This window comes from Anguilla anguilla, chromosome 18 (assembly GCF_013347855.1).
Source record: "Anguilla anguilla isolate fAngAng1 chromosome 18, fAngAng1.pri, whole genome shotgun sequence".
Classification (NCBI taxonomy): Eukaryota; Metazoa; Chordata; class Actinopteri; order Anguilliformes; family Anguillidae; genus Anguilla; species Anguilla anguilla.
The window spans coordinates 29,994,422-30,018,563 of record NC_049218.1 but is presented as its reverse complement, the minus strand read 5'-3'; the positions used below and the strand labels follow the sequence as shown (position 1 = coordinate 30,018,563).

Here is a 24,142-nt window from a genome sequence, read left to right as displayed (position 1 = left end):
TCATTTGGATGGAATAGATTTATTAACCCATTTTCCCTTGCCAGTGTCTGTCCAGTACATACAGGAAATGACATCAGAGGGCCAGTCACATGGTCTCCCTCGGCTGACTTCCATGGCCTCTAGTGTGAACAAAGAAGAAGAAAAAAAAACAAACACTTTGGTGTGGAATCGGAAACACAGTTTCTTAACATGGATCTTTCTTCATAGTGCAGTTTACAAAATAATAAAACAAACCCACCAAAAAAAAAACAAGATAACAGACAACCTGCTCATGCAAGAGTCAGCTCTGGGGTGTTAAGACACATTTGGCGATTTTTTTAAATTCATTTTTTAATCAGTCAGCAACAGCAGGCAGATTCATGTACAACAAGTCAGAACTTGAGCACGAATTTCTGGATAAGAATTTCCAACAGTGCATACCATGGAGTAAAACAGCTTTGCTGGTGACGACACTGTCTGGTGTGTCCGATGTTCCCATTAAACCGCTAAAAATATATACTGGTACCGTACTTGTATTTTCAGGACAACTGCTTAAAAATTCCCTCGACATACCTCTAATCATTCAGTCTAGATGAGGCTTCAAGTTTCACGAGACACTCGGTTGAGACACTGAAAATGGCCGACAGAAACTCAGCCAATACCTGTGCCTACTAAGACATGCCCATATACAACAGGAGGCTATAGAAAATGTGAGAAGGGGACTCATTTCACGTTTTTCCAGAAGTAAAAGCGACTGCTTCATTGTACAGACGGAGAATAATGATTCGCTTGTGTTTCTGAAAGTTAAAATTCACCCGGGACAAAGGAGACTGCCAAATAAATTAAAATGACTACTATTAATAACAATAATGACAGTGAGAGCACATCAGAAGAAAACAAAACAAATATATATATATATATATTTCTCTAAATTAGCAAAATTGCCAACTTGTTCAGTAATGCCACAGTTTAACCGAAAATCTGGAGTAGGAATGTGGCTAGAAAGCAGCAGGAATAACATCCAAAACAAAGCCAATAAGTTAGTTGCAATGGGCTGAGTATTTAAACAAATACACATTTAACCCGATTCAATGTTTTTTTTTTCCATACAAGAAAAAGCACATTGGGAAATTATTCAAACTACGTCAGAAGACAAAGGTGGACTTTCAAGTGCAATTTGTGAAAAATCTAGAGCTTTGTTTGTTTTAACACGTTCGATAAAACCTAGTCTACTCAGACTCAATATTCAAAGCTCCCAGCCCCCCCTCTGCCCCCCAAAAAAGAGAAAACAAACAATACAAATAAACATTATAACAGCTTAAACTCTCAAAGCATTTACTAAAGAATGTCCAGTGGATGTCGCATTGATATCCTAATTGCGTTCCCACTGAAATGCATCGTTTATGACATGGAACAACGTTAGGTGACAAAATGAACCACCTAATAATTACCCATGCCATTGACTGACACTGAACAGTTTCAATTCTTAAAACACAAAAGACAAAAAGCCAACAGCAACATATTTTATATGGTCACAAACATTCTCTCCTTTTTTTCCTGTTCATTTAAAATTAATTAACCTATCGTATGTACACACACAAAAAGTCTAGCAAGTACGTTTGCCGTTGGATGGACACACACTTGCATTCTGGGCAAAGAAACGGACAAAAAGTCCAGACAAAAACGCCTAGGAGTGTTATTGCTTCAGACCTACTGTTAAGAGAGACATCAAGTAGAAAAGGTTTAATGGTGCTGGTTCAGTATTTGTTGTCGATAAGTGCAGGATAGCTTATATGAACTGGCAACTAAAACCACATTTTAAGATTCTAGAATTAGAATCTGCCCCCAAAAAAATCCCCACATTCAGGGCTAAAGATCTTTTTTTTTTCCTTCAGTTTTTTTATTTTATTTTCCCGATGCTGCAGGCACCCGATCATCTGAGCAGGCTGTTTGATCTGTTTGCTGGTTTGTTAAGTAGCACCGTGCTCAGTGTTAAAGTTGTGCTGAGCAATGCTCAGGATCACAGGCAGCTTAACACCCAGAAATGACTTGCGTGCTAAGCTGTGATCCTGCTTAGCCGATGCCCAATTTATTACTTTTTAAATTATTTGTTATTGGCACAGGTGACCACCTTTGAGCCCAGGGTTCAGTCTTTATCAGACACAGAAGATCCCGACTTAAAGGGAAACCCATCTGCTGGAAAAGAATCCAATCCGATTAAAACACAACGTCCTAAAAACCTACAAATGCAGTTCTCTGTTTTTTTTTCTTTTGTATGAAAATTAAGCCTTTTTTAAACGCACCTGAAGGCTGAATTCCAAATGCAACGTCTGTTTCCAAATATGTTCAAAAATAAGTTACATTTTAAAAGTCATTTCAGCATGAAATGAGTAGATATACATATATACCTTTGAACCAAGCCTTTTTGGTTAAAGACAAACTACACAGTATGAGTGCTGACTACCTGTAGTGCTCACACTTTTGTTGTTGTTTTTGTACATTTGTTCCGAGAGCATTAAATCAGTAGAAGTCATTCTGAATAGGAGTTTCACTGGAGGTGCGGGGCTGTATGGAGGTGCTGGTCTCCTGGTGAGGTGGAGGTGGAGTAGCTCTGAGGGCTCTAGGTGGAGAAGGCCAGTTTAACGCTGCAGGTGGAGGAGCTCTAGGTGGAGAAGGCCAGTTTGACGCTGGAGGTGGAGGGAGGAACTCTGGGTGGAGAAGGCCAGTTTGACGCTGCAGGTGGAGGGAGGAGCTCTAGGTGGAGAAGGCCAGTTTGACGCTGCAGGTGGAGGGAGGAGCTCTAGGTGGAGAAGGCCAGTTTGACGCTGCAGGTGGAGTAGCCCTCATCGCTGGCCGTGCTCTGGCGGCTGCTGTGGTCGTCCAGGTCGCTGCTGCTGGTGCTGCTCCGCCCGTCCCCCTCCCCATGGAAGAATTCGGCGCTCTCCACATCCACCTGGATCTCCTCTGCAGGGTGCACAGGCAGGGGTAAATAAAGGCATTAGAATATATAATACCCTCTGAAAGACTAAGGGTGTGAACAGCAGTACCCTGGTCAATTTACCACAAAATCTGGCTCATTAAATCTGGCTGCTTAATCACCCTACATCTGATTGGTTACACAATCCCTTAAATTCACTTTGATTGGTCAGACTCTCATTTCAAAAGTGTATAGTTCTCAGTTGACCAACCTTGATATAATAGGTTAAATAAAAAAACCTTTCAAGTTTTAACCATAAAACATCTGTGTTCACTATTTCAAACTGGATCTACATCTTGCATTTGGGGGGGGGGGGGGGGAGCTGGGGGTAGGGAGGGGCATGTGGGGAAAAATGGACACAACTTCCAAACAAAATTCCTATGAATGTTATTGCTTCACACCTATGGTTTATGACAGGGGTGTCCAATCTAATCCAGAAGGGGCCGGTGTGGGTGCAGGTTTTGTTTTAGACCAGCACTAGCCCAGGTCTTGACGAAGAAGAGCATAATTACTTAATTAGTTGAATCAGGTGTCATAGTGCTGGGCCAAAACAGAAGACCTGAAGCCACACTGGCTTTTTTCAGATAAGGTAGAAAGGTAAAACCAAACTGTCAGATTGTAGAATCAGAATCTACCAAAAACACGCCAGATTTTGAAACCTTTCCTTACACCCTGCTTGGAAAATTCATCAGGAACAAACCCATTTAAAGCCTGCTTTTAGTTCAGCGGATTAGTCTTGGGTTCTAACACGTTGACAGAACGGGCTTCGCTGATAGGCAGTTAGCTAGGAAATTTAATTCAAAAGCATGTGCGACTGTTATAAAGAGCCAGAGTTGGCTGTTGCTTTTCCCTTGCAGAGAAATTTTTAAATACTTCTGCGATACAGAATATTAAGAAAAAAGGTAGACATTTAAATAAAAACAGAAGCTACAGATTCACCAGCCAGCCCACACCCGTTCCTTTCAAAATCCCTGCGGCACTCACACACCTGCTATCATGCCATGTTAATTTAAATCAGCAGCAGGTGTGCAATTGCCCTTAACCATTCACAGCTTCTGACAGGCAATTAGCAGTTTAAGGCAGACCTGACGATTATAGCGCACACAAAATGGACTGAACACTGAATACACTTTGTGCCAACTTCTGCTCTTAACTATTTGACTCAATCATATCTGGAAGTGTATCCTAAAGATTTTACTGTGCTCAAGTACAGGAGTGAACCAGCATAGTTTATAGGGTTGTCGGACTGAAACTAATGCAGTTGGTTGAAACAAAAACCAGCATGCAGACCAGCCCTCCAGGACTGGAGCTGTGTGCCCCTGCTTCAACACATTTAAAAGCATTTCAGTTAATAACCTAAAAGCCTCATCTTCACAAGGCATTTAAAAAATGGCTTGCTCTTCCCATTTGAAAGACTGATTGGCTCGAACTTGAACAAAATGATCTCTTCTGTTGCACCCTACAGTGAAATGCAGGGGTGGGCAGCTCTGGTCCTGGAGGGCCGGTGTGTGTGCACTGTTCCGTTGAAGAGCATGCAATAAGCTGCTCGGACAATGATCTTCATTCCTGGTCCTGGCAGGCCGCAGGGTCTGCTGGTTTTTTGTTCTCACCTTAATTTGAGCAACTAATTAAGACCCAAGAATCCAAGTGAGGTGAGTTAACTGTGCAATCAACTGCTTACATTTATTAATTAATTGCAGAAACACAACAGAAACCAGCAGACCCTGCAGCTCTCCAGGACCATGAATGAAGATCACTGTGCTAATCAAGCTGTTCGCCATATGCCATTGTCAGACAGAAGTAAAGAACGTAACTACACTACAATCAAAACAATTCACTGGTGATCTACCGTGCATTACTGCTATCTGCAGCACAGGTTTTCTCCATGATTTTTAGCAAAAAATAACAGAGCGACAAAAGAGAAATGAAACGAACGGAAGCTAGCAGGTGCAAGGAGGCGGGGCTCTCACCTTGGTCAGAATCGGAGGGGTCGGATGAGGGGGCGGAGCCTACGCTGTTGGCCCGGGTCCGCTCCCCGTCGGCCCCGCCCCTCAGCTGGTCTAGCTGCCGCTGTAAGTGCCTCTGTTTCCTCTCCAGGTTGTCCAGCTGACACTGGCTCCTGCGGTCCGCCTCTTCAAGTTTCTGCAGCGGAGAGAAACTTTAAGCTTCACCTACCCCTCATCCTGACCTCTCCCATGAAAAATAAATAAATACGCTTTTAACAGGTGCCCTTATCCCGAGCAACTTACTTTAAAACGTACTATTTAATACAGCTGGGTACATATGAATGCAGTTTAGGATCAGCTGGGGGTCAGTACGTAGGGTGGGGCAGAGTGCTGGGTGGGGCAGTTTGTTGGGTGAGGCAGTATGTTAGGTGGGGCAGTACATTGGGTGGGGCAGTTTGTTGGGTGAGGCAGTATGTTAGGTGGGGCAGTACATTGGGTGGGGTAGTGTATTGGGTGGGGCAGTAAATTTGGTGGGGCAGTATGTTGACTGGGGCAGTATGTTAGGTGGGGCAAGTATGTTGGGTGGGGCAGTATGTTGGGTGGGGCAGTATGTTAGGTGGGGCAGTATGTTGGGTGGGGCAGTATGTTAGGTGGGGCAAGTATGTTAGGTGGGGCAGTATGTTAGGTGGGGCAAGTATGTTAGGTGGGGCAGTATGTTAGGTGGGGCAAGTATGTTGGGTGGGGCAAGTATGTTAGGTGGGGCAGTAAGTTGGGTGGGGCAGTACATTGGGTGGGCAGTACTTCAGGTAGGGCAGTACGTTGGGTGGGGCAGTACTTCAGGTAGGGCAGTACACTGGGTGGGGCAGTATGGTAGGTGGGGCAGAACGTGGGGTGGGGCCTATTTTTATACAGTGTATGGGTGGGGCAGAATAAAACCTGTCCCACCTAAAAAATGAACCTGATCCATCCTACAGATGCAGTTCCATAACATTTACACTGTACTGGGCTGTCCAGCCTTATCCGGAAAGAGCCGGTGTGGCTGAAGGCTTTTGTTTTAGCCCAGCACTATGACACTTGATTCTACGTATCAACGTCTTGATTAGTTAATTAGTTGAATCAGGTGCTGTAGTGCTGGGCTAAAACTAAAACCTGCACCCACACTGGCCCTTTTCGAACAGGACTGGACAACCCTGTACAATATGGTCACGCAATGAATTGACCTAATTAACATGGAAACAAGATAAAATTTTACACAAATAGTGTACAGTAAAAACCATAATTCCACAGGGAATTAAAACAGGGAATAATAAAGCATAATAAAAGCAAATATATAACAGTAGGAAACTGAATGCAAAGATAATGTCTATTAAAGCATAATGTGGCAACATGGATAGTTTTCACATTTTAAAAGGCCAGATATGATTTCTGTTTGTGTCTCTCTTGGGCCCGTGGCTAAGTGGAAGAATGACACTGATGGACTGTATTTAATGTGACGGACTGATGGCAGGAAAAGGTATGTGAAAGGTGCAGTCAGCTGGTTTACACTGAAAGCCTTTCTGAAATAATACTCATGTCATTTTAAAAGTAATAACAGAAAGACATCCCTGAGAACGTATACATGTATTTGCACACACAGATTAGTGAAAAAGGACAAAAGGGGGTTAAAAAAGTCAGAGGTCATTAGATACACACCTGCAAATGAATAGCCTAGTGAGAATCTGCAGCTATACACCCATTTATCCTGATATGAGCCTTGGCAAAAATTCTGCCAATTCTTTTTTACTTCCCTCAATTCAATATGAATAATAAGGCAAAGAGCTTCTATAGCCTATAGGGATCACCGTTTCCCAGATACAGATGGTCCATTTCATTTTAAAAACATGAAAAATAACCATGCAGAACAAAAGAAACTTACAAATAACAACACAACTGCAAACGATTAATTAAATTATTCACATTCTCTATTTTTCTGATCTTGACAGTACACCTTCGCAGAGCGTCCATAACTGAGAGTGGAAGACAGAGTTGGAGACGTGGTCTGAACCTTTTTGTTACATATGAATCCACACACACTGGACACGGCTATAAATAGCTGTCGATTTAGAGGACAGCTCTGGCGAAGTGGTTCTTGGCATTATCGTCCAATGGGCAGCTGTTTCTCAGAAAACCCGGCCAATGGGAGAGCGGGGCTTAGCACGCAACCTCCTTGCATTTGGCTACACTCCCCTTGTAAAAGTCCTCTGCAGTCTACAGTACTGAATGGGCCTTCCCACTCAGGAGAGAACTGTGACTTTCTCCAGACTTGCAGCCATTTCCAGATGCAGGAACGTAGCCACACAAGCTGAGAATTAAATCACAGAGTCTATGTTATGAGACTGCTGAAACAGGCAGACATGATCTAATTCATACAGGATGCAGCAAGCAAATAGTACCACATAATAATTTAACACTCACCAACACAGTCCAACTACTTAAGAATACATGCCTAAATCCGTTTTGTACCTTTCTAAAATTCTCAGAAACCGCCTTCGCTATCCCACACAATGTCACCCAGGGCCGGCCCTAGGATATTGGTGGCCCGAAACAAATCTGTGGGCTGCGTCTGAGCGGGGGGGGGGGTGTTTTGAATACAATTCAATAGTTAGCTAGCTAGCTGGCATAACAAGCATGCTGTGACATCATTCTGACCTAAAACCCAGAATTTTAATATTGGCTAGGTGACAAGTGACGGCGAACCTATAATAAAGCTAACTGGCATTCAAACCCGGTTTCAGAGTGTTTTGGAAAAACGCAATGTCTACACTGCTAGACCGCAACATTTTAAAAAAGCAAGACAGAGCTAGGGAGATTCATTTGATTGAGTTATGGTTTCATGTAGTTTTCTTAAATAATGTAATGGCAAAAATGACCAAAATTTGTGCTAGTTGTATGGTATAAAACAAGAAGGAACTATTTTTTTCTTGATAGAATCATTGGTTTCATAGAATTAACGACCAGAGGTTTTTGCTTAACAACGGTGCAAATAGTAGAACTACCGTTATTTTCCAATAACGGGACAGCCCGTCGTGGTTTATTCCTCATATTTGGGCCTAATACAGTGGTAAGAATATATAGTAGCAGGTGTACAGTAAGGATAAACTGTAATTTAGACAGGTTTATGTGCACTAATGTACATGCATAATGAGAACTGATAAGGACAGGTAAGAACAGGATGTAAGCAGCTACCTAACGTTAGCACCCTCTGGCCCAAACTTTGTTTTTCTTCATTCGTTTAAGAATTGTAACTTAATTATCAACTGCAGCCAATTCCTCTTCTCTTTCTCATCGCAAGGAAAGCGGTAGAATGACAGTTGAATAGTTTTTTTGGACTCAGATCTATTCAAACAGCAAGGGACACAGCACTGCGGCACGCTGAAAAGACGAGAGCCTCAGCCAGCGCAGCAGAGGCTTGGACCCGGAAACAGTATTATCGGAAAGTCCATACGTCACGGCTTAACAAGCGGATTGCGTGGCCCAGGGTGTGGGAGGATTCAAACATCCATCTTTTAATCGCTCTCCACCGCGGACCGCACGCCAAAGCCGCTCCCTCAGGTCTCCCTCAGACTCCGCTCCACGCGAGCTCGGCCGTTGGCTGCGGTTTGAACAGAAGCACGCTGGTGACGTCACGCGTTTCGGACGTCTTCACCCAGCCCGTCGGACATCAGCGACCACGAAACGCGGCTACGGTTGCAGACAGTGGAACAAACCTTAGAAATCAGAGTGTGAACTGCACATGCAAAGCCCCAGGATAGGCAGGGGTATTTTTAAAAGAGCGGAGCGTTCGGTGGGGGGTGCTGAAAATGACCTTAATGTGTGCTTTGGCTTTATTGAGCAGCCCCAGGGTGGTGTGGCGGCTGCAGTTGGGTCCCAGGGGTATCAGAGCCTTCAGTCTCTCCAAACACAGCCGGAGATGAGCTCGCCTGGAAGAGGCAGAAAAGAACACCTCTCAGTTTTTAAACCCTTCCCCCAACCCTGCAACACACATCAACTCAAATAACCTTTCAGCATTAAGAACCATAAAACTATTTTTATCATAGCAAGGCTCTGTGTTTCACACTTATGAAAAAGCAGTAGACACACAGTACCCTGTAAAGTACATTTGCATTTGAATACTTTCTGACACTCCCCCAGTTATATTTATACTCATATTAATCTCATGCTGGAACATTCCCAAATATGCCTTTTACGACTGAAAAAAGAAACTTTTTCCACAGTCATTGTTTAAAAAAAAAAAAACCCAAAACTTTTCAATAAAATGCATCATAAAATGTACTTGCACAAACTTGAGTTCCAGTATTCCCACACCTCTCATTCTTTCATACACCTACAAGGGGACCCATCCTGCTTTGATGTTTCCCAGGCAACATGTTCACACGTTTCAGGCAGGCCAATGGTTCATACGCAGACTGGGGAAAAACCTGTCTCATAATAACATCTAAAACACCCATCACCAAAGATCCTCACAGAGAATATAACGCAATAATAACAAGAGGATACAGGAAAGGAAATATCTACTGTGTGGAGACGTGACAGGACAGAATTGGTCGTGTTAGCATTGTTAATGTAATACTGTTTGCTCTTCCCCTCTCTGCAGAAGTGACTAATGAATCTAATACTGATAGTGAGTTAGCAGCATTTTGACTCAAAACAGAATACTAAAACTGACCAATGCAACCACTCTGAAAACCACTGTAACCGCTTCCTTTCTGATCAGAAGTTAAATAATCCCAAATTTTGCAAGTAAACTGATAAAGCCCCAACCACATGTATTGTCAAATCACATTTTTGCCATTTTCTTATTACACAAGTGGCCATAATGTTATAGTAACATTACAAACTTATGTTCAAGCAAAGACCTAAAAGGAACAAACTGATGTACAAGCCCGCTCCACATTTTTCAGTAGTTTTGCTTCCTGGCTTTCCCTACGATATATTGGCGGCCTGTCCAGGGTGTATTCCCAATGAACTACGTACAGTTCAGTGTGTATTCCTGCCTCCTGCCCAATGCATGCTGGGATAGGCTCCAGCACCCCAGTGACCCTGCCCAGGATAAGCGGGTATAGATAATGGATGGTTATCTAGCTCGTTCAACCTTATTTCTCCCTGGTGTTTCTGGTTTCCTCTGTCATTTCGAAAGGCAATTTGAGAACGCAAAAACAAAGGCCTTCTGGCGTGAATATTAACTGTGTTTTTAATGCAGTGACTCATGGTGATCTTTGCGAGGCAGGTTTGCGGATCATCTGTTCAACGCTCGTCCATCTTTGCTGAAAAGGAGGACAAATCATTTGTAATTTGTTTACCGCGCAATCACAGAATTAATTAAATGATGAAGCAAAGGACCCGCTAGCTGTTTAATCGCAACACTTATGTAGCCTTTAACAGGTTACCTTGCTAGTGTTACATTAGTGCTGCCTTTCTCAGCTAATCAGAGAAAAGATAGTTAGCAATGAGAGAATGCTTGACATGAACAGGATTTCAGTGTTTTCCTGTTACATATGTAATAAAATTTGAATAAAGTAAAATACATATAAACTTCCAAGCACTCAAATAACAATCCTACACAGGTTTTTGACACAACTGAAGAAAGATACATTTTGCCAAAACTAATAAAATACATAAAGCAAGCTCCATAATGTTTGGGACAAAGACTTTTTTTTCTTGATTTGGCTCTGTACTTCACAATTGTAGATTTGTAATAAACAATTCACTTGTGGTTAAAGTACAAATTCAATTTTTATTAAAGGGTATTGTACAAAAAGTTTTCCTTTAATTAAAGCCTTTAACCACATGTGAATTGTTTGACTACAAAAAAAACAAAAATAGTGGTGCCAATTAAAAAAAAATAAATAAAGGCCTTTGTCCCCAACATTAAAGAGCTCACTGTATATATTTTATTAGTTTCTTCAGTTGTATCCAAAACCCTTTTTTAAATTTGGTGGTCAGTGGGGTCCTTAATGAACTAACAGTATTTCCATACAGCTTCTCGTGTTTAACTGAGGTCTGTCAGACTGACTGCTTTTACTAGAGTTACAAAGGTGTAAAAATTAGCTCAGATGTTGTTTACAGCTTGAAAATAATTTATCCAGACTAATTTCAAAATAATACCGACACACCAGCTGAATCATTGTACAACCACAGTACATATGAATCAGTCTTATGTTGGACAGTGCATTTATTTGGCCATGATTCCATATTAGAAACACTGAGGATATGACATCACATTCTGTCCAGAACAGTTTTACCAATAGTAATGGCAGAAGTTACATCAAATAGCACAACAGCTCTCTCCTTCTGGTCTTGCACTGAATGCGTCTCTGACTGGTGCAGTTCTGTCGGGAGGCCCCCCTTCTCCCCTCCCCCCCCCCCCCCCTCCCCGTCATGTCCGCCCGTCCAGTTTAGCGCTCCCTCCTCCTGGAGGACATTCAGGCGCTTGCGCGACCCTTGGACACACTGGAGAGCGAAGCACTAGGACACTTCCACAGGTACACACACAGACACACACGCTAAACACACACGCAGACACACGCGCGTGTGCACAGACGCACAGAGACATACGCATGCGCACACAGACACACGCGTGCACACACACACATGCACACACGCACACAGACACACACGCAGACACATATACACGCACACAGACACAGACACACACACACACACACACGTTTGGAGACGTGGGAGGGCTCCAACTGCTTCTGAGAGCTTATGATTCAGGCCTTGAAAACAGGCCACACTCGACAATCAACCAACTGTGACTCCAGCACGACAGGCGAATGTGGGAGTCTCTGACATCCTGCATGACAACCTGGACAGGATTACAGGATCACATGCGTCCTGAATGCAGCACAATCAGCCTGCCCTGACATGGGTTCTAGTAATATAAACATTCTGTGTATGTGTGTGTGTGCGTGTGCGTGCGCGCACGTGTGTGTGTGTGCGTGCGTACACGCACGTGTGTGTGTGTGTGTGTGTGTGTATGTATGTGCATGTGTGCTTATGTGTGCATGCGAGTGTGTGTATGTGTGTGCGTGTGTGTGTATGTGCATGTGTGCTTATGTGCGCACGTGAGTGTGTGTGTGTGTATGCCTTCCATACATTTCTGTCATGATCTGTAGAGTAAAAGCTTAAGCTGCTTGTGTGATCCTACCTGTGTGAATGGGACTGTAAGGTTGAGGGGGAAAAAGGGATTTGCATGCAATGCAAACAAATGTCCTTAATGGCTGTTCCCAAATTTTGTTTTTTAAATGACCTTCCATGCACATCGTTTAACACGAGACAAGTGCTAAGTATCCCTGCTCATTTTCAGCTACAATACAACAGCTACTATTACAAACTCTCACCTTAACATACAACTGCACAACAACCTGACAGAGTTTTAACAAAATAAAACATGCGACACCGCACTGGGACCTGCATTCAAATGCGCCGGTGCGTCAGGTTGGATTTCTTCCCCCGCAGGAAATGCGATTTGCCTGCAGCCAGCTGCGGTGCTCCAGGAACAAGATACTTTTTCCGTCCGAACGGACGGCGTTCTGCTCCGCCCACCCGCGTGAGCGAGACCTGTGCTCCTCGGCGCGTTATGCAACCATTCAGAGGACAAACCGTCATCCATTCCCAAAGGCACAAAGACCTGCGTGGGCTTAATGACCCTTCACACAACTCATTCCCTTTTTTTACGTATCAACAGCAGCAGCAGCAACAGCGACGGCAACAACAGCAGCAGTCATGGACTGCTTCAGCCCTGCTCCTGCCCCGCCCGTGCCTTGACGCTGTCTGGAGTTCCAGATGCATCATCCGGCTCCTCTAAACTGCACTATTCTGAACTATACCATTTAGTCTTCTATTAGCCTATTCCTGTTGCCTTTCACCTCAGCTGTGACCTGCTTCACCCATTTTATTTGCTGTCTGCTACTTTACACCAGGCAGGCCAGTGGAGGATGGGCTCCCCCTCGATAGCTGGGTTCTTTCTTGAGATTTCTTCCCATTGGGGAGTTTTTTCTCACCGCCGTTTGAGGGTTCTCCCCCCACTGGGAGTTTATACCTCATGTACTTGCTATTTGGGGGTTCAGGCCTGGTGTTTGCTCTTTTTGCTCTGTTTCTTGCCTCGCTACTCTGTAAAGCGTCTTTGTGACAGTTCTCGGTAAAAAGCGCTATACAAATAAAAATTGAATTTAATTGAGCAGCAATAACGACAACTGCTCAGTTCAGAACAGTCCAGGTCTGACCTTTTATTAGCTCTCATTCAAGATCAAAACCACCTGACGGACACACCATACAGAACCACAAGACCAGAGTAACAAAACCTGAGGAAACAGAAAAGTGTTTTCCACCTTCCTGTGTCCCTATCAGTGTAGCCTATTGAAACACACTGTGTTCCCATGGAGCTTTCTAGGCGAGACACACACTGCTACAGTGATTGGCCAGTTTTACAGTCATCTGGCCAATCGGACCCTGCCCAGTGGACATGATATCCCAGCAGAGCTTGGGGCATGGCCTATGGTCACCCTATCTACACTGTCAGCCGCAAGGCTACCCAGAATCCTTCACTCCAACACCCCACAATCTGCTAACTTCCAGAAATGCCATCCATTTCATGGAGACAGAAGCCCATCCTGTAGAAGGACTCCCTGTGGCATGCCCGTTTGTACAGGCACTGCCTCTTTCACACACCCTACTACTGGCTATTTTAAATGGCGTACATGGAAATTAGCAGTAGGTAAATTCTGCACAGATGCTAGGAAGTAATTCTTCACACGGAGATTATTCGTGTGGAATAGCCTGCCAGGTCATGTAGTACAGGCAGAAGCTCTGGAAGTTTTCAAGACCAGGCTTGATACGGTCCTAGATACCATCTAGTCTGTAGGTAAACAATGAGCACTAGGTACCTTTTAGAGGTAGGAAAATGGCGAGCACTCTTAGGCTGAATGGTCTGTTCTCACTGCTGTCATGTAATGTTATGTCATGTCATGTATTGTCATGTAGAGATCCTGCCCTTCCTGACAAAAGGCCGTTTTGCCCTTTCCGTACTCTTCTTCAGAACGCGCTCCCTGCTGCTGTACAGGCGCTGGTACCGCGTCTTTTCCCTGTGCTTTTACCCGATAGCGCTACTCATGGGTCGCGCTCCAGGACCGGCTCCACTCTGCCGGAACAACCCGACCCAGACTGCACTAAAAGCCATTCGCGCTCCTCAAAAGATTCAATCTTCCGTTTCAATCATCGCGCAAGTTTAATCGCCGGGAAAAGACGCGAAAAAGCAGCACTCGCTGCAGATGACGAGTCTACTATTACGTTAAAAGTAATGAGTTCCAAAGTACCAGAAAATGGCAAATACGCAAGCTGTGGCGACAAGCGCCTAGGTTGGTGACTCATTTTTTTTTTTTTTTTTACACTATTTTCTTTTTCTATTGTGGCGGTCTTCGCACTTATCTGAAGTGTTATGAAACCTTCAATGAGATTTACACAGAAATAATTGCTATTTTACGGGTTACGCAGCGCGCTAATTTTCTTTGTGCATTATTCAAAGGCCAGCATTTGCCAGCAGGACCAGAAACAATGGACGGTGTTGTTATTCTAAACTGTCCATGGTCCCTACCTCGCGTGACAAAGCAGTGCAGTTTGGATGTCACATGGCTAGATTACAGTGCGCCAGACACAACAGGCAACAGGTCCATTGCCAGCTTTTCCCCTGTTTTCTACGTGAAAACACGAGTGGCCCTGGAATACAAGAGGAAGTAAAGAGAACATTTCAGCGGTAAAAACCTGGATTTACACGTGATTGGAAGTGCTTAGGCAGCCTATTTTCATACGCGTTTAACTCTAAAGCTTGTTTAATAAGACGGAGAGCAGAAAGCATTTTTCATATTCTTACAGTGAGAAAACAGGACAGACTGACAACAGGGATTACTGCTCAGAAGGTGCCCTCAACAGATTCAAACCCACTTACACACAGGGGACTTTTATATGCAGCCAGACACCCTACAGACTGCACCACACACCTCATCAAAACCTTTTTTTTTTAAAAGAAAAAAGAAAAGAGATACTAATTCTGGATGGATCTGTACTGTTTCTACAACGTCACACGGGGTCGTTCAGTTGTAAATTGCCCATTACCACCATAACTGTGGCTGCAGATCAGCTGACCGTGGTGGCTGCACCATGGGCTATACAAAATAACTTTTTATTGCCTTCGTAAAAACTTAAAAATAGATTGAGTGATTAAAAAAAGAATTTTGCCTTTAAAACACAAAAAAGCTTTGCTTTAATGTTTATTGGGTACTATTATTTAGACTTTTTAGACGTGATAACTGAAGTTTTTTTGCTCACATTTAGCTCATTCAAACACACGTGGGAACCTGTGCACTAGCATAAATAGCACTTAGCTATTCTACTTAGCATTCTGTGTGCCTGATGTGTCTATTCAACAAGCACACAGCTTTTATTAATCCTTATTTTATCGACTGTATTACAGGTATCACTGGTATCAACTACATGCTTCTCTTTTCAAATACCTCTCTCTCTATTTTTAATATTTATGCATTCCCTTTTCAAACACCTCTTTTCTTTGTCCAAATACTTATTTTTTCAAATACTTCTTTCTGTGTTAAATTTTTATGTATAGCATGTTTATATGTATTTTATATGACCATGTGAAACTGTTTTTCATTATTGTGAAACTTTTTGACCAGGAATCCCTGGAAGAAAAGACTGTATCTCATTAGGACCTTCCTGGATAAATAAACGATAAATAAAATCAATAAATAGATAAATAAATGTTGGAATTTTGCGCTGGTGATTCGTTTTACCTGGATGTTTTTTGAACACTAGGGAAGTACCAGGTCCAGATGAGGTATTTCTCTAATCTTAAGACAGCCCTGCTATTTCCTATGGCTTCAGTAACATGAGTAATAACGTGTTAGGCCTGGGTACTGTCCAGTGCCTCAACACACAATGGATACCCCGACCACTGTTGCCCCCAATGACGTTCTCCTCGGTGGCATCTAATACGGTTTTAAAACCATTTCCAAATTTGCATATCGTGACTCGTATCGGGATATTCACTGCATCGCGACCCCTCTATCGGGATATGCGTTATATCGCGAGACACCTTACAATAACGAGCCCTACCACTCAGGCCAGTTTTAGACTGCGAGTGACTGTGTGTTCTACTCTACACACAGCCTCAGACTGATTGTGACAGTGCAATCAGAGCCTCCATTCTGACTGGCACATTTGCCTAAGCACGCAGAGACGTGCATCAGACAGAAAGCAGGAGCTCAGATTGGGGCCCTTTGGCCCGCTCAGAGTTAAAGCTAAACCGAATGATACATCCGCTCAGCTGTCGAGCGGGTTCTATCTGCTTCCCCTGTCCTCCTGTGCCCTCTCGCGAGCAGCCCTGTCTAGACCAGCTCCGGTGACCAAAGAAAAGAAGAAAAAAAAAAAGCATACCCCTGACACGTTTTTCGCCGAATCAAAGATCAACTTGAGAGAGGCTTTTACGAGGAGTCGCGTCGAAAGGAACAAACGGTTCCAGCTTAACGAACGAGGGTCACGTAATCGCCTCAATTTCCTCCAGGAGGAGGCAGCGCTAAACTGGCGCGTCCGCTGGACAGCCTCCAGAGAGAACTCGTTACGATTGTCACAAAGCCTGAGCTCTCGGATCCAGGACAGGCGGACATGACGGGGGGGGGGGGGGGAGCACCAATCAAGAGACGCGTTCAGTGCAAGACTAGAGGGAGAGAGGCGCACCGCAAAACAGAGTCCTTACAAACAGCGTCACTGAGTGTTTGGACAGTGACACTATTTCTGTTGTTTTGGCTCTGTACTCCATCACACTGGATTTGAAATAAAACAATGAATATGAGGCCAAAGCGCAGACTGTCACTTTTGAATCTGAGGGAATTTCCATCCATGTCAGAGATTTTCAATCAAGTACTAAATATGATGACGTTATGATACTATTGGTCCCCTAAAATGGGGGCTATGTATATAAAGGGCTGTAATTCCTACATGGATTACCCAATATGCATGTCTGTACCCTCAAATTAAAGCTGACAGTCCAGACTTTCATCTCATTTTATTCATTATTTCATTAGAAATCCAATGTGCTAAAGAACAGAGCCAAAACAACATAAATTTTGTCACTGTCCCAATACTTTTGCACTTAACGGCATACCTACAAAGAAAGCAATGTATCGCTTCTTTTAAAAAAATAAAATAAATAAACGATTGTCTCCAAAATGCAATACACTTCAGTGGGGAATATAAACATGGACGCCTTCAAATCTAGGCTACATAATCAATCCCAGACACTGAAGATAATGTGTTCTTTCTACGCTCTGTCAGCTGACCCAGTTTCTCCGGATCCTGGTTGGACCAGCACACCCCTGGCCGCCCAGCCTTCACGTGAACTTGGACGTTTCACTTTACATCTCACTGCGATTTCACAGCCATCACTCCCGGTCATATGACTTGTGTACACAGACGGCAGAATGAGCCTGTCTCTGTTTACAGACAGTCCACGCTTTCACTTCTGTCTGGCCCCAAATACCCCCGTGAACTGTAACCCTAGCAACAGAACCACCGTAAGTGTGACCCAGTCCAACCCCCTGTCTGGTGAGTCTTTGGAAGCTCAACAAAGTCCCCCTTTCCTTTCGAACACCCAAACAAACAGGTGAAGAGGACACATCATTCATCTCCACCAGTGAGTCCCAGCCTTAGCCATGGTAGGCTAGGCTAGTTATAAATTACAGCTTTGATCATTGCTGTATTCACAGATAGTGAGAATGGCCAAAATAATAGAATAATACAATAAATCAACTCACCTGTTCTTCTCCAACTCGTTGTGCGTGGACCTACAAAACAAGAGAGCAAAAGTAAAGAAGGTGCATTAACTTGACTGAAAACACCTCAGCATTAGATTAGGATGAACAATTTTAACATTTTTACAAACATTTCTGACACTGAAACCACGCTCAATACTGCAATAGCAACTGCTGCATAGCAGACAAGCAATACATTAAAGAAAAGAATGTGAGGTAAAATTGGAATTTATTTGTGGAATCTGCTAAAATGTTTGTGCAAAATGGATCTTGGATACTCATGTAGCTGCAAGGACAGATAAGGCAGCCATGATGTCACCAGAGGAGCTTCACCAATCACGGAGTACACAGGTGCCGATTGGTGGATATTTTCCGGCTATATTTAGGGATGCCTGTGGGAATTACCAGGAAGTAGCCAGAATGTATCCACCAAATGTTACCAAGACAATCCACAATTGGTCTGACCTGTCTATGTTTGCTACCAGGAAGGTGAAATCAGTACTACATTAGCCCATTTTATTGTCCTGACTGCAAGCTCTGCAATAGCCACAACTGTTAAAAATCCCCAAAAGTGCACTGGGACCCTTAGATTACACACAGTGGAACAGCTCCCTCAGATTACACACAGCGAAACAGCTCCCTCAGAGATAATTTCATTAATGTAATTATCTCTGTTGTGAAAAAAGAAGCTAAATCCAGTTGCTACAACCAGCAAACGCTTCTTTTCGGGTTTAAACGGATTCTGCTCTGAGAGACCATCACTCTGCCCAGAGGCTAACAACTGTGGTGGCTATCTTTACAGCGCACCACAATTTCCATGCGAATTCTCACTTCTGCACTCAAACACAAACAACATGAAAATCATCAGCTGCTCAACTTTAGAGGTAGCAAGGATAGGACGCCAAACAAATGAACCAAGTACTGCATTTGTACCAGGCACAGACCGACAGAAACAGGCATAGTGCTCACCAGGAAAACTGCATTATGACTGCATAAATATTGTTCTGTTTGATTGTGGGAGGCATTTCTAAGGGACCGCAGCTGTAGCAGTGTAGCACAATGGTCAGGAAGCTGGGCTCACACCTCAAAGGCCGTGGGCTCGATTCCCAAGGTACTTTACCTTTATCGCGTTGGTAAAATATCCAGTCGCATAAATGGACTGTACCTGGTAAAACAATCTATGCAAATTGCTCTAGATTATCAGCTAAAATGTGAATGCAATGTAGTATTTCACACTAGCAGCAGTGTATCTCTCTGTCAGAACATTTCATTTCAGCGCGCAACCCTGGAGATGTACTTAAAATGAACACTGAAATGAAACAGGAAACAATTATATTTTTTAATAAACCTAACAATAACAGTGACAGAATTACCATTAAAAAGCGTCAGAAAACGCGCACGCATTCGTTGCCAACACAAGCGGAAGCGGCCTGTTCATAAGGGCTAGGGTTGAAATAGACGGGAATAAATAATTCTAATGTTTGATGAACCAGTCCAATTTCAAATTACATTTTATGAGCATACATAAATCTGAAATGACTGCATTAAATACATTGGCTGCATTAGCAATTAAATACAGCGTTCCCGACGCATTTCGTTGTAAAAAAAAAAATTGCACATGGTCCCTAACCTATTCGGTGCGCTGCAGTGGGTTTGACAATCAGCTGATGAAAGCTCGAGCTGTTACTACGGCCTCCCATCCCCCAAAGCAAACAAGGAAACGCTCCCTGGCCATTCCATAGGAACAAACACAAAATCCATATATCTTTCACGTGTGTTTCTGTTTATAAGCGGTGTCCGCTTCCTGCTGTATTTTAAAAGGGTCACGCTCACTTTTTGAAATATCCACATGTTAATTAGCCCCCCCCCCCCCCCAGAATCAACACACTTCTTGTATTTAATGTGATACGTTGCTTTTCAAAAACAGCATGCACTATGTGTAGCCTACACATGTAAAATGTAACATGTGCAGCCTAAGCTACTGAAAATATTAAATAATTTACACAGAAGTGCACCTAAAACAAGGGCTGTATTTCAACATTTCTGGCGTGTTGTTATACAAATTAAATAAAACATGTCTTTGCTTACCTGTTGTGACCATTGTGGCATTTCTTGTTCTTTAATTTCCTTTGTCTGTTGTGGTTTTCGCTCTGAACGGAAGGAAATGTCGAAGCATACCCGTGTTCACATTCTGGTGGGGGAAAAATGCACCGATGAGCTGCAGTCCAGCAATTCAAAGAGAGCATGTCTCATCCCTCGTGCGCTGTGCGTTAAACTCATTTTCCACCAAATCAGTCGAAAAACACATCAACCAGAAATGGATACGTGGGCAATATCAAATGCAAACATTAATGTTCTATTTAAAAAATATATATTAAAAAAACATATGCATGTTTTTGTTAAATGATCCATAGACCAAGCAAACTAATTAGCAGCCATGACACAAATCACATTTGATTTGAGAAGCGACGCAGCATATTGCCCTGGTTAGCTCCGTACCTCTCTCCCTCCTTTCGAGATATTCTGCAGCTTCCAGTAACCTCTGGATGTTGATAATCTGCACTGCCGTCATTTTTTGGCTCTCTCTATGGGGTAACAGGTATTTCAGGGACAGACGTCGCAGGATAGGGTACTTATTAAATGTGATAATTGCGTATAGAAAATTGGTTAGAACGAACGAGGTAAACACTTTGATTTCTATGTATTAGCTTGCTGTCCCGCAGTAAATTGGCAACCCTAGCTAATCTTAGCCGTGGCTTGACTGCTACCCGAACGAGATAGGCTATTGCTTTGAAGTGACAATCAGGTTTTGTAAATTAGTTATACACACGCTAAAATTATAATTAAAATATCTAAGATTACTGAGATTATATAAAACAGACTAAACTGTACAAAAGCACCAAGCTTTGGAAGTCTCAGCTGTTTCCTTCTACTCCTACCCCAGTTTGTTTACCTGGATCCACAGCTGGGGGGAGGAGAATCTGCAAGTCCATCGCAATGCTCTCTGGGATACTGAGTTCTTTAAAATGATTACCCACACAGACTTCAGTATCCACTCCAAGAGCACACAAGAGAGTGTAGTTTAACCTTAAACGTGCAGACTCAATTATTATAAAGCTCCTCAGATGCACGATTCATGAATCGAAACGAAATCTTTTGCCACACCACATACAGAGTGATACCTCCATCTGCATATGATTATTATTATCATATCCAGGTTGGTGCACTATTATCATTAATGATCCAAGTACTAATATTTATTTATTTATTTATTTATTTATTTTATGGAGCTTGAGCTCGGACATACTATTTATTTAAACCTAACCCCGGCGGAAGCATCGTTGTGATTATTATTCTAATTATTATCATTATTATTGCTGTTGATGTAGTCATTATACTCATTGGATCCTATATAAAATCAGCTTCAATCTACGTTTGCTAGGGCTACATTTGCTTTTTTCTGAACGCATACATTTCCCGTGAACCGCAGCTAACTAAGCCCGGCCCAGCAACACGTGGCGTCACAGCATCAGCAGTGAATGATTGGATACACTGTGCGAAACAGCAAACGCAACATCAGATCAAACCAATCACGGTAAGAGAATTTGTTCCATGTGGAAACCATGTGAAAACTCCTGTGGGCACCAGGAAGCGGCAAATTGCCTGCTGCATTAATCCAACTTCAACGGCTGTTATTGTTATACGAATTTTGTTACGATTGTTGTGAAATTTATAAACACAGAGGTAAACTGCTTAATCCAAGCATTTCAATCGTTATGTTCGGCGTTTATCCTAACAACAGTTTGCCATTCCGTTTTAGGTGCATTAGATTAAATTTAGTCTTGTGGAAACAGTGCCATTCCTTAGCCTAAAATCCTAGCTGCGACCTACGCAAATCCGTGGAAAAGACAATGAAAGATAAGACGTGCATTATTAGTTTGATTGACACCGATTTGCAGGATAAATGCAATAAATCTTGCATTTACTACAAAATAAACATTATATGTCCAACTTGCTAGCAGCTGCAGCTGGATATTACTATGATTCAATTAGAAATCTATCTCGTCAAAAAATAGGGTGTCAGAATCTTGCGCCGTATGAACTATATGGAAGGGGGAAAAATACCCTGCTTTGAAATACGACACCCCGCGCAAACGTATAGGCCAACCTAGCGGTTTTACCGAATGAGCAATTATACACATTTTGGAGAACTTAACAAAGGTATAATACGTTTTACAGGAAATAAAAAGGTGGATGCAGTACATTTAGCGTGTTAAATTCAGCACGAATCCTCGGCCAGCGATAATCACTGCCTCATAAAACAAGCCCATCGTTTGCGTCTATGGATATTTTCCTAGACTAAGGGTAGGTTTAATATACGGGTTCTCACTGTCCACACACTTGAAAACAAATCACATGAGTAAAGTGCAATGTGTAGGATAGAATTTGTTTTTCATTTTGTCTTTCCCCTGTTGGATAGCTGGTCTAGGCAATATCAGTTCCACGGAAACGTGAATACACTACGTGTAGGCCTAGATACACTGCACAGTATCAGTGCAGCGCTAGAATCTGCTAAAAGACACAACACGAACATTTATGGCTTGCAAATTGTAATTAGCCAATGATTTGTTTGAGTCAAATACTCTGGCTAATGAAATGCTATGGAACCCAAAGGAAATAGGGTTCCTTGGCATTTCATTGAAAAAAGTAAGTGCGTAAATAAATCTGATTTGATCCTACACTTAAAATGACTCGTATGTGCTACAATAGGTCCAGAATAGTCTAAATGTGAATAGGAACTTTGCGGTTTTAAAAATCGTACAGGCATGTATATGGACAACTTATTAAAAGAACAGTAGCGCTATAAATATAGGCTACATACAAATACCAGAAAATCATAATATTTCCATTGTAAAACAGTCAGGTATTTGACAGTCCTGCATGGCTCTCGTTACACGCTACAGCAAGTAGTTTTATGCTGAACTCCGTCCTTTGTTGTCTGAGACGTTTGGCATGCAACTGTATATACTGGAGCCTATATAACAACAAGATAGCTTCGACATAGGCCTGAATAAGAGGACTTACTTCCATTTTTCTTTTCATTATTTTCAATGTAACTCGCTGCTTCTAGCAAAACTTGTACATTTTTCAGAAAGGTGTCAATCTTGTCTATCGAGTCATCCGAGTTGAAGACGTCACTGAAAGGAGAGCAGGACATCTGGCAAAAATCTTGCTGATCCATAGATGTCTCGGACTCAAAAAATACCTCTTCGGATTTCATGCTTTTTTGTTGCCTCTCACTTCTGACCATTTTTCGATTGCTTCTGGGTTTTACGGTACGCGTCTGAGCAGAGATCTTCGGTCAACTATTCTATGTGCTGCTTCTGGTGGAGGCAATTCGTGAGTTCGGGATAAATAAATGAATGAACTGGTCTGGGATGCTGCGGGGTCCTAGTGCTGGCTGTGTTACAGCGTTTCCCTTAAACGCAAAATAGCCTTAGCAATTCAGGTTATTTCATAATAATCGAAGGGGTGAACATCAACGACTCCTTATTATTTAACATCTTTCAAAACAGCTACAGAACATAAGAAAAAGTAAGTTCTTAATTATAGTTGTCCTACTTGCGCTACAAGCAATTACACCACACACTTAAGGGCCTCTGTTTTACACGCGGCGCCAAGCGCAATGCAAGTGTTTTTTTTAACAGTGTTTTTTTAGATATTTGCAATAGCATTTATCCTAGTCAAAATTGTATTCTCACTAGTCAAAATGGTAATTAGAGATATGTGCAATGACATTCTCACTCGTAGAAATTGTATTTCAAGATGTCTAAAACTTTATTTCTCCTAGTCAAAATTCAATTTAACATATCTTTAAATGCTTAAAAAGTATAAGTGGCCGTTTTAATAGCTAGACTGGATATGTATTGCAGATATCCGTAATTCAATTCTTCCTAGTCAAAATGAACATTTCAGATATCCACAATAACATTCTTTCTATCCACAATTGTCATTTCAGATATCCACAACGTCATTCTTCCTAGGACAAATGACGTCACGTTTGTCATTCATGTGTGTTGGGCTTTCAATTTCAGATATCCACAACGTCATTCTTCCTGTCTAGAATGAACATTCTGGATATCTGCAATAGAATTCTTACTAGGAAAAACTCCCATTTCAGATATCTACAATACAATTGTTACTAGTCATAATTTCAATTTCAGATATCCAAAATTAAAAAAAAAAAAACATTCCAGATATCTATAATGTAATTTTGCATATCCAAAAATACATTTTTGACTAGAAAGCTGGGATTCTGCAAAAGTGGATTTGGACACGCCCTAAATGTACTTGCGCCATGCGCTTTAAACCATGCGCTT

General features: G+C 42.4%; 1 protein-coding gene across 3 annotated transcripts; it reads right to left on the bottom strand.

The window, feature by feature from the left end:
• LOC118218156 (max-interacting protein 1-like) lies at positions 1-23,192 on the bottom strand. Of its 3 annotated transcripts, none has more exons than XM_035400592.1 (7): positions 20,716-20,776; positions 20,262-20,347; positions 19,851-19,953; positions 17,766-17,795; positions 8,747-8,861; positions 4,927-5,098; positions 1-2,943 (listed from the first exon to the last, which is right to left on the bottom strand). In XM_035400592.1, exons 2-7 carry the CDS (start codon positions 20,332-20,334, stop codon positions 2,780-2,782), a joined length of 657 nt encoding a protein of 218 aa, XP_035256483.1. In that variant the 5' UTR covers positions 20,335-20,347; positions 20,716-20,776; the 3' UTR covers positions 1-2,779. The 3 variants fall into 3 exon arrangements, with proteins under 3 accessions (XP_035256483.1, XP_035256484.1, XP_035256482.1); XM_035400593.1 differs by lacking the exon at positions 20,716-20,776 and adding an exon at positions 20,702-20,711; XM_035400591.1 differs by lacking the exons at positions 20,262-20,347; positions 20,716-20,776 and adding an exon at positions 22,848-23,192.
• Between the last annotated feature and the right edge of the window lie 950 nt (positions 23,193-24,142).